This window comes from Felis catus, chromosome B4, assembly GCF_018350175.1.
Source record: "Felis catus isolate Fca126 chromosome B4, F.catus_Fca126_mat1.0, whole genome shotgun sequence".
Taxonomy (NCBI): domain Eukaryota; kingdom Metazoa; phylum Chordata; class Mammalia; order Carnivora; family Felidae; genus Felis; species Felis catus.
In genome coordinates this window covers 41,967,781-41,982,634 of record NC_058374.1, presented here as the reverse complement: position 1 = coordinate 41,982,634, position 14,854 = coordinate 41,967,781, and the positions used below count along the sequence as shown (strand labels likewise).

Sequence of the window (14,854 nt, the reverse complement as noted above, 5' to 3'; positions counted from 1 at the left end):
CACAAGATGCTCTTATATGCCCGTCCCTGTGGATGTCTTCATGTTTGAGTTTGTCCTTCTCCGGGTGTATTTCTGTGCCTCTGTCCACAGCCCCTGCTCTATTTTGTCCTCGCTGAGCCATTCCACCGCCCAGCCTCCAATCATATCCTTTACCACTCTAGTACAATGGACACCAAGGTTTCCATGGCAACACTTCAGGCTTTAATACAATTTGCTAAGGATGATGGAAGGTGAGTAGGACATCTCTGGTCATCGAGATAGGAGACAGCGGGGGCTCCGGGCCCCAGATCCAGCGCCCATCTCCCCGGAGTCTGGAGGCAGCTGCCCTAGGCTCAGGGCCAGAACAGGTGATACTCAGGGCCCCTCATCTGAGTCCTGCAGGCCCACTTGGGCTCACAGCGTCAGCTGGGGGAAAATGGGATTACCTGGGCCCCAGGATCCTCCCCAAGGTCTTGCACTCCCCTCACCTCCTGTCAGGGAGCAGCGTCTCCCTGCACTTAAGCCCAAAGGAAGTCCAGCGGCTCTGCTGTCAGGGGACCCAAGGGAAAGCCTGCGGGGTGAGAGGCCCAGGGGCCTGGGCCGGCGAGGAGAGGGCCCCGGCGAAGCAGTTGGAGAAGGCAGAGGTGTCTCATCAATGAAGGTGGTGATCTCTTCCCGGAAGAAGCCAGGACCCCGTGGGGGTCCCCCACCTGACCCCAACATCCCACCCTCCAGGAACTGGCGAAGGCTGGCCAGCCCCCACCTTCAGCTTCCTCCTCATCCTCCTCATCCTCCAGCCTTTGTCTTCGTCCCAGGTACTCAGGAGGGCCCCCCAGGGCTCGGCTCTGGGCTGGGAGGACCCGGATGTCATCAGAGGATGACCACTTATGTAGGATGGAGCCTGGTGCCCGAGGTGTAGAGAAGATGTTGGTCTCATCATGGGACAGACGGCGGGACAGGGGGACCTGGGGAGAGGAGCAAGTAGACCCAGAGGGGCTATAGGGACAAAGGGGGTAAAGGCAGGAACCTAAGTGGGGACGCTGCAAGATGGCTTCACCCCCTTAAACTTTTGCAAAACATCCTCTGGGGGCTGCTGGGTGGCTCAGCCGGTTAAGCGTTAGACTCTTGATTTCAGCTCAGGTCTTGATCTCCGGGTCTGTGAGTTGGAGCCACGCATCCGGCTCTCCGCTGACAGTGTGCAGTCTACTTGGGATTTTGGGATTCTCTCTCTGCCTGTCTCTCTGCCCCTCCCCTGCTCTCTCTCAAAAATAAACTTAACAAAAAAAAAAATCCTCTGACGGGCAAACCTGGTTCTGAGAGGTCTGAAGGGAAGCCTCTCTTGCCACACTTTTCTTTCACCTACCCCTTAGGTGCCCTGCAGGCCAGGGCTAGGGAATGGGGAGTCAGGATGGCTCTCAGAGACTGGACACAAGAAGAACGGGGATACCCAGAATAGGAGGTTCATTCCCTAGTCCCATACCTGTAAGTAGTGGACCCTCTCAAGAGGGGGAAACAGCATGTGCCTTCCAGGCAATAGCTTCACCTGGGTGGGGTCCCTGCCCCCTGGTCCTGTGGCACCATTAGCATCAAAACGAACTTTGCACACTCGGCCATCTGCATAGTCATCACAGCCGCCATCTAGGAGAGAAAAGGGGCAGAGTGGTTACAGGCAGGGAATACCCACTCCCCTCCTCTCCCCCCCCCCTTAAAACTTCCTGCCCCCTTTTTAAGCTCCCCAGAGAATCCTTCTGTTCACACTAGTCTGTAAGCTCCAAGAGGAAAAGCAGGAGCGTCTAACATCTGTTGCATTCAGTGCTTAGTCCCTAGTGCTTCATACGCACAGACGTATTTATTGAACAGTTACAAGCCCACCCCCAACAACTGTCCCTGTAGCTGGGGGTGTGTCTCAGGGAGGCTAACCTCCCCTTAATTCCACAGCCTTCCTTTATGGTTGTGTTAGGACTCTGGCCTGTTTCTCAGGCACTCTTCCTGGAGAGTGGAGGCAAAGCTGGGTAGTGTGGGCTTCCAGGGGGGAACCGACGCCCAGTGGAGGGAGCTCCCAGTACAGAAGGAAGCAATGGGCGGGCGCACATCGGGTTGCGTGATTAGGGAAAAGGGAGCCTGGAGTCAGCCCAAGGGTGGCGCGGGTTCCGTCCAGCAGGGGGCACTCAAGGGTAGCCCATCCCCACACGGAGAAGGGCTGGTAGAAATGGGCAGAAGAGGGAGTCCAAGCCCCCGGGAAAGCCAAAGCCCGGTCCCTCCTCTGACCGTCGTCGCCATCCTCCTCCGACATGATGGCCACGCACTGCTCCCACACAGTGCGCACGTCGGCACGGTAGCGCTCGCAGGACCAGATGAAGGAGGGCAGCAGCAGCGTCTGCGCCATGGAGCACCACAGCACAGCCAGCACCATCCACGGCGGAGCCGAGTCCGACTTAAGGGAGAAGAAGCTCACCACCTAGCGGGAGGATGGGGAATGGCGCGGGGTCACGACCCAGAGCTCAGAGGTCCCACTTGACCCCAGATCCAATATCCTAGTGCAGTGGGTGGACAAGAAGGAAAGGATGGCCCGGTTCACAGAGGATCGTGACAGAGGCAAAGTTTGGAGGTGGAATGGGATGAACAGAGGGGAAGGGACTGATTCAGAGGAAGATCAGGGGCAAGGAGTGAAGATAAAGCCCCCGAGCGGTTGGGGGAGAAGCAGAGGTGGTAGAGAAAACTTGAACACAGAGAGAAATTCAGGAAGAGGGACTAGATGGGGATGCAAAAAGTTGGGGTGGTGGGGTGAGCTCTCTGGGGTTTCCACCCAGAGTGCTGAGAGGCCCTGTGGTAACCCGAGAGTGGCAGGGAATGGAGAATGGAGGTCCAGGGGCTGAAGCAGGGAGACACAGGGTACATGGTGGAACTGGAAGATAGGTGGAGGCAGTAAAGGACGGATGACAGGGTTGAGCAGCAGCAACCGGGAAACAGATGATGAGGCTGGGGGTGACGGGAACCAGGAGACGGATGACAGAGGTGGGGGGCTCACAAATGTGGCAGGGGTGGGCAGAAAAGAGGAAGGTGGACGGCGGAGCTGCTGTATGGCTGATGACTTCGAGGTCAGGTGGTTGTGCTGGGGCCTGGATATTAGGGATAGCAGGTGGGGGACCCCAATCTCACCAAGATGGGCACCCCTGTGAGTGAGTCATAGAGAAAGACGATGGCGCTGACCAAGTTGGTGACCTGCAGGGATGTCTTGGCCGACTCAGAGCCGTCCAGCGAGGACCGCCGCTTGCCTCTGGCATCCTCCACCACAATGGCTGGCACCTCAAAAGCTGGCCGGGTACCCAAACCCCCTGGCCCACCCCCCTTGGCCCCACCCCCAACCCCCGCTCTCCGGGCCAGCCGAGCCCTCCGGGGCCGGGCCCACAACGTCTGGTAGAAGGTGATGGCCACACAGACCAGCCCCATGACAATGCCCCCAAGGAGCAAGAGGCTGAAGCAGACGCCAAAGCCCAGGCCAATCTTGGAGACTATGAACTGGCAGCCACGGGCGTAGTACCGCTCGCCGTTGTTGTGCCAGCCGATGGAGGGCAGCGTGGAGAGGATGAAGCTGACCATCCAGATGCCCATGACAGCATGCAGCGCCTGCTTCTTGGCGTTGCTGAGGCGGTAGTTGACGGGCCAGCGCACCATCCACATGCGATGGTAGGAGAGCGAGGCGACCGTGAAGCAGGTGGCCAGGGCCAGTGTGTAGTAGGTGGACACAAAGACCTTGCAGATGCTCTCGTTCCAGTCATAGTCAGAAGAAGCCTGCCGCCGTAGCTGCACCACGGCGAAGGTGGTGAGGGGCACAGCCGCCATGAGTATGTGTGTGCCCGCCAGGAAGCAGAGCAGTAACTCCAGCGGCTTGTGCTTTTGCTGCTTGGCCGAGATGCTGAGGATGATCCAGGCGTTGGCCAGCAGGGCCAGGAGCCCACAGGCCAGCCAGGACAATGCGTTTGAGCGCAGGGAGGCCTCCTCTGCCCCTGCCCCGCCCCGAGCCATCCTATCCTCGGTCCCCCCACCCCCCCTTGAACTCCTGGGGGTGGGGGCTAGGTCTCACCCTGGAGCCCCACTCACACACACACCCATTATGCGTACAATCCTTGCCCTGTAGTGAAGCAGGCCACGGCTAGGCCTACCTTCCTGCTCAGCATTGCATGACCGACCCAGCTAAAGTCAGGTGTGGAGGGCAGGGGAGGAGACTGAGGGTCAGCAGAGGTGATCCTCAGCCTCCATACTGGGTGGGGCCCTTCCTGAAGTATCCCTGTAATTGAGGGGAAGGGGGAGGGGGAGGGGGAGGAGGAGCGGGAGGAGCAAGCTGACTGCTTTCCCAACTATGAGGCTGGCTGAGGAGCTCTGGTCCCCATGCCGGGACTTCCAGTTCTCTTCTTCCTCTGGTTCTTGACCAGCCTGGGATCTTCTGGGCACCCCAAGGGGTGTGGGGGTAAGGCTCAGCCACCTGGACAAACTGCAAGGGAGAAATGACATGTGGTGGGGGGGAGGGCAAAGGTAGGGCTTGGGCTGGTCTCCAGCTGACTTCCTGTGCCCCCTTCTCTGGAAAGTATACGCAAACAACCTATTACTAGGGGTCATAGGGTCATTCAGAACATTCTCCTGCCTTAAACCAGATGGCCAATCACATAGCCCACACAGGTAAGAGCCCTGCTTTCCAGACCTTCAGGGAAAGAAGATATTCTGATCTCCTGTCTCCTACCCTTTTTCAGCCCTTTTTCCTCCCTCTGTCATTCCCTGGTCCCTTCTTATATCCTCTGCTCAGTAGTATTCAATCCCTATCTTCATGTCCCTAAATCTCTCTTCAGGGCTACTGATGGCAGATACATGACTTGTTTCTTCTTGAGGGTTCATGGTAAACTGGGATATGTGTGCTAATACAGCTCCTCCCCGATGCTCCAGCTCCTGGGCCCAGGGCTCTTGGTGCTCAGCCCCATTTCCCCCAAGCCTGCATGATCCCCCTCTAGCTCACTAGGGACCTGGGAAGATGGGAGAAAGGAAGCCAGGGACCGAGGGGGGGGGGGCTAGGGAACCCGAAGGCGGGGAAACCGCTGACATCAGAAGCATCCAGAAATGGAAAGATGGGGAACTAGGGGGAAGGAGGAGAGTTTGAGCAGAAGAGAAAGAAGGGGCAAAGTGATAGTATCTGAAAATAGAAGGAAAACCCCAGAGACCCTTCACAAGAAGGCTTATGAGGGAAGAGGGGTTGCATGGAACGAGGGAGCAGGAAATAGGAAAAAGCCCAACGTTGAATAAGGTGCAGCATCCCACTGGTAGACCTCCACTCTTTCCTCCCATGCCCCAGCCTCAGTTTCCCTCTGATGGGAAGGAGGATAGTCCTGAATTTCCTGAAGCTGAGCTTCAGTGAGCCCTTGGGAGGGGACTAAGAGGAAATCAGATGAAACCCTGAACAGAGTGGAGGCAAGAAGGATGAGCTAATGGCTTTGGGGGCAAATAGGGGTAAAAATGGGGCACAGAAGTGAGAGGGTCTACTTCCTGTGGAAGAATCTCAGATCCTAGCCCTCCCTGAGAGGTCCTAGTCCGCCCCCCACCTTTGTTCCCTCCGGAGCCCAGTATACCCTAGTTGCCATGGCAATGGCCAGCCAGAGGGAGGTGGAAGGAATTGGTCAGAAGCGCTCCCCCCCCCCACTACTCTCCCCTACAGCCTGGCACCCCTTCCCACCTACCCTCACCCAGGCCCAGCGGGTGGGTTTAGGAAAAAAGAGATGGGGAGTCAGAGAGGGAGGGAGGGAGGAAGGATGTGAAGGACAGAGAGGAGGTGAAGGACAGAGAAAGATCAGAGGAAGGTGGGAGGGAGGATCTGGGGGACTCCACCGCTGTCAGGGGTCCCTCGCCCTTCGGGGTGAAGGGGTAAGGTCAGGCGACTCCTCCCTCCTGCCACCCACCGTGTTCTCCAGGGCAGTGACAGCAGGTGGCTGGGGAGGAGGGGCCGGCCGGAGGGGAGAGAAGGCGGCTGGGGGGAGGAGAGGAGGGGGCCGCGGGGGACAGGGCAGGGGTCGTCTTACCTCTGGCTGCGCCCGGCACTGCCATGGAGACCGCACTCCCGACGCGGCTCGCCCGGGCTCCCGCCGCCCGCCGGCTCCAGCTCGCCCGCCCTCCTCCTTCCCTCCCTCCTTCCCTCCGGGCCTCCCTCCCCCTCCTCGGTCCCAGCCTCCCGGGCTCGGTCCGCCGCTCACTCAGTCTCTGCCCCCCCCAGATCTGTCCAAGCCCCCCTCTCCCGGAGGCATGCCGCCCGTGAGCCCCGGGTCCGGGTCCGGCAGGGAAGCGGCTCGGGGGGCGCGGGGGCGAGTGCGGGGCGGGGAACTGGACGGCGGTGACTTGGAGGGGGAGGGGCAAGGAAGGCGCCGGCAGGGAGGGGGCGAGGACGCTGGCGGGGAACCGGCTTCATTGGTGAGACGGTTCGTGTCCTGCCCCCACCCCACCCCGGTTTTCCGCACGAACACAGGCTCAGAGAGGCAGCTGGTGGTGTTCGGGGACTGAGGAGCTGGCTGTTCGGGCGGAGGAAGCGTGTGTCACTGTGTGTATCCGTGAGGGCTGCGCCCTGGGTGTAGCTCAGTGGGGTATGTGCTGGAGGCTGTGATGGAGCGGGGGCTGCTGGGGGCGGGGCTGGTGGACACAGGTCTAAAAGAATATATCCACCCCCCCACCTCCCCCCACACACATTCCGCTTCCTTCTCCTGGAACACAAACTCACACTTCTGTTGGGGATGCACACCATTAGCTGCACACATTACAGTTTCTCTTGGTCCTTTTTTCCCACCACGCACATGCATGTGTAGAGCACACACAACCCCTGCGGCCTGTCCCTCTCAGTACATCACACGCACAGGATTACAAGGTCTTGGCCTCCTGCACACACAAGGCCCTGTGGGGTGGGCAGGTGGGTGATGGGCCTCCAGAGAATTTTTCCCTCCGGGGGAGGGGGGGACTTCATCTCCTTTCCCTGGAAGCCTGGCACCTCTCCTCTGGGTCTGTCTGATCCCAAAGATTGGGAGATCCAGGTAGGTCCCCAGAGACGAGTCTGTCTGTGGCTGTCTGTCTGTCTCTCTCTCACACACACATACACACAAAGAAGAACATCTTCTTTACAGTAAGTTTATTGTATTTTTCTGTCAGCTCAGGGAGGCAGGGGCGGGAGCAGGCAGGGATACGAAGCAATCAGTGGGGAGCCTTGGTGTCAACTAGGTGTCCTCCTCCCTGGAAGGGGCGAGCTGGAAAGAGAAGACAAGGGAAAGGGGGTAGGGACTGACACAGGTGGTGAGAAAGGAAGGGAAGGAAAGGCAGAGGAGGCGGAGGGTTCCTGAGAGAGATGGTTCAAGAAGAGGAGGAAAAATACTTGTAACCCCAGTTTTCCTGCTTCCTGAATGGTTTGGAGGAGGGATGAAGGAAAGTGCAGGGCAGGGGGACTGAACCCTTCCACGAGGTCCTCTCAGAGTATTCTCTCTCCAGCCAGCTCCTCGCCCCCTCCCCCTGGCAAAGCTCACCTTCCAGAAGGTTCCGCAACAGGGTGAGTGGTAGGTCACTGGGCACTCTCTCCCACAGGGCCTGTGTTCCCAGCCTGTGCTCTGATTAGGAGAACTGCCAGCTTTTGTCCGCTGGTAACAGGATTCTGCCACCAGCAGGTGAGAGAGAGGGATTTTAGGCAGGGAGGCCCTCTTCTGTGTTTCTGAACTCTCTGAGGCAGACCCTGAGTGGGGTGGTGTGCTTTTATGAATCCAAAGGTGGGTACTGGGCATCAGTGACTAACCAGATGCAGAGATTTGCGTGGTGTTTGTGTCTGTGTTCAGGAAACAGCCACGGAACTAGGGGTTAGGAGACCTGTGCTAGTCCTGACTCTGGCACGTACTAGCTGTGTGACCTTGGGCAATCATCTGACCTCTCTGAGTTCCATTTCCGGTCTATAAGCTGGAGATGCTAATCTTGGTCCTGTCAGTACTAGCTCCGTAAGAGTTTCATAAGGTTTAAACAGACAAAGGATGTGAGACTGGCTCATAAACTGAGACATACTGCTTGGGTGATGAAGGAATTGTGTCTGTGCACAAGGGTGGGCTATGTACATGGGTTTGTGTCCAGCGGTGCCTGTTTGTGCACAGGTCAGGATGTGAGTCCGTGCCCTGCCAAAACAGAGTGAGGAAGCGGGGAGAATGGAGCAGTGGACACTAGCAGTCAGGAGGCTTTTGATCTGGATGTGCCCTTGACTGGCTGTGTGATCTCCGGCTAGTGCCTGTCCCCTCTGGTCCCAAGGTCCTGTCCAATAAAATGGCAGCCCTATGCTTCATGCTTCAGACACCCACCCTTGCCCTCCATGCCAGGTACGGCCCATGTGGTTCCCTGGGCCCAGGAGGCAATGGGGGAGGGAGCTGGGAAGAAATCATGGATCAGGGCTAGGCTTGATGCAAAGGAAATGGGGAGGAAATGGTGTAAGCCTCTGCAAGAGGAGAGCCAATGGCCAAGCGTGGACAAAGAGAGCAGGAGACAGCCGGAAATGTTGGGGTCTGCTACATTCATCTGGTCCGCAGGCCCAGGAGCCCAGCAGGAAACGCAAGGGGAGACAGCTGGCGAGGCTGCACTGCAAGTGGGAAGCTCCCCGGTCCTGTGCCTCAAATGGGATTACATGTCTTCTGTAACCGGCTGGAGGAAAAAGAAGAGCAAGTTTATTCCTCCCCAACTCCTTTGCCTCCTCGCAGCTCCGTGTCTCCCATACTGCACTTTCCCTTCGTGCAGTGGTGGCCTCTGGGCCATATCCAGAAATATCCCAGGCCCCTTCTCCTCTGCCCTCCTCCTTCTTCCTGCTTCCTACCCCCGCCCCTCAGCCATCCCCTTGTGCCCTTCTTTCCTCATCCATCACCTCCCTTTAACCCCCCTCCCCTTCCCCTGTATCCCTCCTCTCTTTCTTCTTTCCCACTCCTGCCCTCCTCTTCCCCTTCCCACTCTCCCCGGCCCCCTCAACCCATTTCCTTACTGGGAGCACTGGCAGGTTTTCTTCTCACTGAGGAGTCTCTTGATATGAGACATCCGCGCTGCCTGGCGCTGTCCAGGAAGAAGGAGAGGAGTCATGAGGGTCCCAGGCCTCCAGAAGGGAGGTGCCCCTTGGAGGCAGGAATGGGGAGAGCTGGGAGAGGAGAAGCAGTTACTGTGGCTGAGGCCATCTGTCCCAGAATTAACCCTTTGCTCTTTCCAGTCTCTCCCTCTGCATGGGATCTGGGACAGGGCCCAGTCGCCCGCGAGGGAACTCGGTGCGCGGGCGGAGAGAGCCAGAGCACGAGTGTGTCGCATATACAGGAGATCCTTGTTGCTGTAAAGGTGTCCGGTGCTCACATGCCCTGTGGGAAGTGAAAGGGGGTTCTGGGGAGGCTCACTCACCCTGCGGTGCCAGCACTTAACACAGCAGTAGACCCAGAGCCCAATGAAAAGCACAAGGCCTAGGACCCCGCCCAGCACGATGGTCAAGAGATTTGTCCAGGTCCTGGTGAGCACAGGAGGCAAAACTGCAAGAGAGAAAGATGTGTTCAGCTCACTGCCCGCTGCCAGGGGGCCGGGCATTCTGGAGGGCCCTAGGAAGGCCTCACCGCCCAGTTACGCTTGGGTCTCATCCTTGGGCTGGGAGAGCAGGACAGGGTTTGCAGGGCTCTCGTGACCCACCAGGGCTGAAGGGGAAAGGCTGGGGAAAGGGCCTTAAGGGTTGAAAACCATACAGGACACCCTGGGGACTAGAAGCAGCTGTTTCAGGTTGTATACAGTGCATGCGTGTGTGCGTGTGTCCATGTGTCCGTGTGTCAGGAAGGAGGCAGGGCGGGGACTCTTGGTCAGGTGGGCCCTATTCCGGGGCTGTAGAGCTTAGGGAAATGGGAACTCGTGGGACTCCAGGTGAGAACCTCACCTTGCCTTCCGTCCTGGCCCCTGTGTGTCCAGGCAGCGTGAGAATAACCCACCTGTCTCAGAGGGATTGGGGCGCTGGGACTCTGGGTGGTGTCCACCAACCCCGGGGAAGGTCCCACAGATGAAGAGAGAGGGGCTTGGGGTTAGGCCATGGAACCTGGATCCTCACTCACCCTCGGCCTTGGATGCCAGCAAGACTTTGTCCTTGTGACTCAGTAGACATTGCCATGTTCCCGCCTCGGCGTCCTCCACCCTTACCATCTTCTGCTGCTTTGAGACCTTGGCAGCCTGTCCTTTGAGTTTCAAGCTCAGCGTCAGCTCAGGGGAGGTGGGTCCCAGCACCTCACAGGTCAGATTGTTCCCAGACTGAGTCACTGCAGAGGGACAAGAGCCTGAGGCTGGGAGCCTGGACCTCTGAGTTCCTGGCACCTCCTTGCTCTAAGGGGATTCGGTGGAACAATCAAAACACTTTACATGGCTGCTCTCCCTTGAGCCTCTCAGAGCACATTTTCATGCGGTTGTATAAAGCAAACACAGCTTTTGAGGCCGAGGGTCTTGGATTTGGATCCCAACCCCACTGCTTGCTGTGTCCTGCAGTCACCTGACAACCAAGCCTCAGACAACAGTTAAATACACAATAAATTCACAGACACATGTACAGCGCTGGAGTGGGTCTGGCGTGTACTAAGCAGCAAGTATTAGCCGTGATTATTTGTGGAGTTACGATGATGGGGGAGATAAGGAAGCAAAGAGCTCAGCGGGTAGCCTGACACTACCCTCATCACGATCACCCTAAGAGCAGATTTTGTTATCTTCATTAGAAGCAAGAGGCCCACAGAGGCAGGGAGCTCAGTCAGGATCATAGAGGGTTGGCTGAAGGCAGAATTAGAACCCTGGTTCTCAGCTCATGCCCTTTGGGGATTCTCAACAGATCCCACCCCAGGCCGGCTCATGGAGGTCAAGGAAGGACATGGGGACTCCAGTCTCAGTTTGAAACCAGAAGACCCTGGATCAGCTCTGTCGGGCCACCGGGCCTGTCCTGCTGGGCCTCACCCCTCCACCTTCGGCCCCTCCCCTCTGCTGCTCGGCCTAACTCCTCACCTCTCATCACCACGAGTTTTACTTCCTGCTGCAACTGTCCCTTGTCAAGGACCAGGGTCAGGTTTCCAGAACCAGCATAACGAGACAAAACGTTGGGCAGGGTAAAGCGGAGCGGGAGTGAGTCCATCATCTGGAGTTTGGAGTACGGGTCAACCTCTTTCACAGATAGCTGCTTGTTCTTCAAGGTGAAGGAGATCCAGAGCAGGGAGGAGGGAGCCCCCTCTGCCTTCCACCTCAGGTTCCCCATCAGGTTTTCATCTTCGAAGTTGAGCGGGAAGGAAAACTCCACCTGCTCCCCTTCTTTCGCATAGACCGTGTTAGAGACCTTCCGGAAAGCTGGAGGTGGGAAGAGAGAGAAGCTGGGTCAGGAGATAGGAAGATGAGGGTGTATGGGGTAGGGAGGGCATGTGGTGGGGGCAGCAAAGAGATGGAAGGGGGCCGAGTGAGTTCAAACACTTAGGTTGCTATTTCTGGCCCTTAAATTCCCATCTACCTCTCCAGATCTCTCCAGTCTCTCCACCCCAGCAGATTCCCAAGGCAGCACCTCTGCCCCCTGGAAGCCCTCGTAGAACAGCCCAGCCACAGGGTCCGCTCTGTTCTCGGGATCCCTGGAGCACAGGGGATGTTTGGCATGTGCTACTTAGGTGTATGATTCATCAGCCTTCGTAAGATAAGAGCAAATGCCCGACTAGGGCTTACTATGTGCCATGCACTGTTCTAAGTGCATTACATGAATCAATTCTCGCTGTAACACTACAAGGGAGGTATTATCACAGCGAGCATCATCTCTGAAACCAAGCCACAGAGAGGTTCAGTAACTGGCCCAAGGTCCCCCGGTGAGGTCAGAGCCAGGACTTAAGTCAGTCTGTGCACTTAGCCACCACATTACACTCCCTTGTGTCACATAAGTACAGAGGGCAGGATCTGGGGTGGGACTTGCCTTCTGGGCTCTTGGTACCCGGCATCACCCAACCAGGGTGCCTGGCTCACGATTTAAATTTTTTTTTTTTTAATGTTTATTCATTTTTGAGAGAGAAAGAGAGACATACATGAGTGGGAGGGCAGAGAGAGACAGAGACACAGAAACTGAAGCCGGCTTCAGGCTCCAAGCTGTCAGCACAGAGCCCAACGCTGGGGTTCATATGGGGGCGGGGGGGGGGGGCAGATCTGAGATCATGACCTGAACCAAAGACAGAGGCTTAACTGACTGAGCCACCCAGGTGTCCCCCACCTCCCCCACCGGCTCACGATTTAAAGGAGCAATGTAGAATTTCATCAGGGCTGGATTGCTGGTGTTAGGGTCCCTAAGTAAGTGGATTTACAACTTAGTGGGACTGGGGAGCTGAGACAACAAAGAAAACAGATGCCCTTAACGTTGTTCCTCCTTTGGGGCTGCCTCCAGGGGATTTGGAGTCCCTCACATCCTTACATCCCCTGTCCCTTTCCTTCTTCCATGCCCACCGCCCTGAGGGGTGGCTATTAATCAGCCTCTTGAGGAAGAGAGCGTCCAGTGTATCCCTCAGGACATATTCAGCTCTGTGGGGGGGGGGGGGGGGGGTGGGAGGAGAGGGGGAGGAGGGGCTGGCCCTAGCCTCCCTCTGTTCCCCAGCAGCCGACCCAGGAGCAGAGCATTGAGAGCGTGGGGAGGATCTGCCTGCCCCTGAGGCAGAGGGGAGATGGCAGGGGAGAGGAGCCCCTCTTACCCAGCACCAAGATGTTTGTGTTGAACACCAGTGTCTTCTGGCTCTGGGAGACAGTGCATGTGCAGGTGCCACTCTCCTGCAACTCCAGCTGGGACAGTGAGAGGCTGTGGACCCCACTCTTGCTTTTATTCCCTGGACCTTTCCATTGCACCGAAGGGTTACTACCGGAGGGGCTCTCCAAGGTCAGGGTCAGGCTCTGCCCTTGCAGCAGATAGATGCTGGTGCTGGTGCTGGTGCTGCTGCTGCTGCTGCCGCCGCTGCCGCTGGGGTCCACCTTGGCAGTCACTGTGGAAAGGAGCAGGCCACCTGTGTCACATACACACTATCCCCAAGGGGAGGGAAGAAACCAGGAACCAAGAGTGTCTCTCCATCACCCCTGCTGACACCTGTGGGTCCATCCCCACCCCCACCCACTCAAGGCAGAGTTTCCTCCTTCTCCTCCTCTCCCTCCCTTTCTTCTGTTGCCTCTCTCCCTCCTTCTCTGCCCCCTGCCCCTTCCCCACCCCCTCTAGGTTTCTTCCTCTCCCATTGCCTGACCCAAGGCCTGAGGAGGATTTGAGGAGATGTGGTGGCCAGTCTGACCCGTCTCTAGACTGTTGAGGTACCACTAGCTCAGGGCCTGGTTTGGGGGCACTAATGGGAGTCAGGGAGGGAGGCAGCCTGGCTAGGTGGTATCCCCGTGTACTCACAGCCGAACACCAACAGTTCCACCTCTCTTTTCTTGTTCTCCACTTCACAGGTGTAAATCCCTGAGTCTGCGACTTGAAGGCTCTTGATGACCAGAGGAAAGGATCCTTGGTCCCACAGGATTTTTTTGCATTCAAAGCGAGTTTTCAGCTTGGAGGAGCCTGGGAGCAGAAGCCACGTGGAGGAGGTTGGGGTACCCTGAAGACACGACATCGCCGGAGAGGGCAATGCCCACAGCCTTTCTGATCTCAGTCGCTAAATTTCTGCAGAATCTGTCCCTAATCTGAAAACCCCAGACTGGAGAGGAGGTCCCATCAACATTCACTTAATTGGCCAGGACAATGTCTCACTAATCCAAAATAAAACGAGACCCTAATTTCAAGACCACCAACTCCTACATGCCAAGTACTTTCCACGCATCATCACCAGTGATCTTCACAATGATTCCAAGAAGTAGGTACTGTTTGGCTTGTTTTGTAGATAAGGGAACAGAGGCTCAGACTCTTACTTTACACATTGCTGGCAGGAACATAAACCAGTACAATTTCTTTGGAGGGTAATTTATAACATCTACCCGAATTATAAAGTCACATACAAAAATAACTGTCCACCAGGAAAGAATAGGTTAAGTAAATAATTCACCCATTCAGTGGAATGCTGTACAAGAAGGAAGCTCTTTCACGGTTAAGAAAGGAATAATAAATAGTTAAGACACGTCATTAACTAAATCGAGCAAGATATTGAACAGGCTACCATTTGTCTAAAAAGGAGGGAGAAATCTGTCTATCGATATCTATTTCTCTATCATCTGCCTTGTATAGGAACAAATATTTCTAGAAATAAATGTAAGAAAATGGTAACCTTGGTTGCCCCTGGGAAGAAGTGAATATCTGTGAGACAGGTGTGGGAGGAGGGCTTTACACTTTTCTACCTTTGTTTTTTTTTTTTTTAAGTTTAATTATTTATTTTGAGAGAGAGAGAGAGCCAGGGAGGGGGGAAGAGAGAGAGAATCCCAAGCAGGCTCCATGCTGTCAGGACAGAGCCCTGACTTGAGGCTCGACCTCATGAGCATGAGATCATGACCTGAGCCAAGATCAAGAGTTGGATGCTCAACCAACTGAGCCACCCAGGCACCCCACTGTTTTCTACCTTTTAAATTTGACTTCAACAAGTAGCAGAGACAGGATTAAAATCTGGGCCTGTTGGGTATACTATACAGTACTGTCTCTGGAAAGTTCCCCAGACAGGGACAAGTGGCCTCCTCCGGTCTCTTCTTTCAGTATCCAACAACCACCGCCAAGAGGAAGTTCTTCTAAAGAGAAGAACTAATCACTTTCTGGGTGTGGCTCCAGAATTCCTGTAATGGACGGCTGTAAAGGCTAATCTTACATAGAAAATGCAGTTTTTACTTAGAATACATGTTTAGAGGGATGGGGCAAAGGTGGCTG

The 14,854-nt window shown here is 56.2% G+C and overlaps 2 protein-coding genes and 1 long non-coding RNA gene across 4 annotated transcripts in view; 1 reads left to right on the top strand and 2 right to left on the bottom strand.

Annotated features, from left to right (window-relative positions):
* Positions 1 to 178: 178 nt before the first annotated feature.
* On the bottom strand, positions 179 to 6,338 carry GPR162 (G protein-coupled receptor 162). Its single transcript, XM_003988331.4, is given in 6 exon segments — positions 179 to 734; positions 737 to 944; positions 1,460 to 1,617; positions 2,248 to 2,437; positions 3,139 to 4,471; positions 6,042 to 6,338. Coding segments are annotated over 5 exon segments (1,764 nt in total). The 5' UTR covers positions 4,006 to 4,471; positions 6,042 to 6,338; the 3' UTR covers positions 179 to 393.
* Positions 6,339 to 6,495: 157 nt separating this feature from the next.
* LOC123386521 lies at positions 6,496 to 14,266 on the top strand. The gene is made up of 2 exons (XR_006600514.1): positions 6,496 to 6,596; positions 13,459 to 14,266. It is a non-coding gene; the product is annotated as an uncharacterized LOC123386521 (long non-coding RNA).
* The window catches only part of CD4 (CD4 molecule), a 44,029-nt gene continuing 36,290 nt past the window's right edge, over positions 7,116 to 14,854 (bottom strand). The window contains exons 4-10 of one of the 2 annotated variants that reach the window (XM_045060756.1): positions 13,409 to 13,567; positions 12,720 to 13,004; positions 11,017 to 11,352; positions 10,089 to 10,289; positions 9,400 to 9,524; positions 8,999 to 9,148; positions 7,116 to 8,667 (exon numbers count right to left, since the gene is read on the bottom strand). In XM_045060756.1, the coding sequence (XP_044916691.1) occupies positions 9,023 to 9,148; positions 9,400 to 9,524; positions 10,089 to 10,289; positions 11,017 to 11,352; positions 12,720 to 13,004; positions 13,409 to 13,567 (1,232 nt within the window). In that variant the 3' untranslated portion in view covers positions 7,116 to 8,667; positions 8,999 to 9,022. 2 annotated transcript variants of the gene reach the window in all.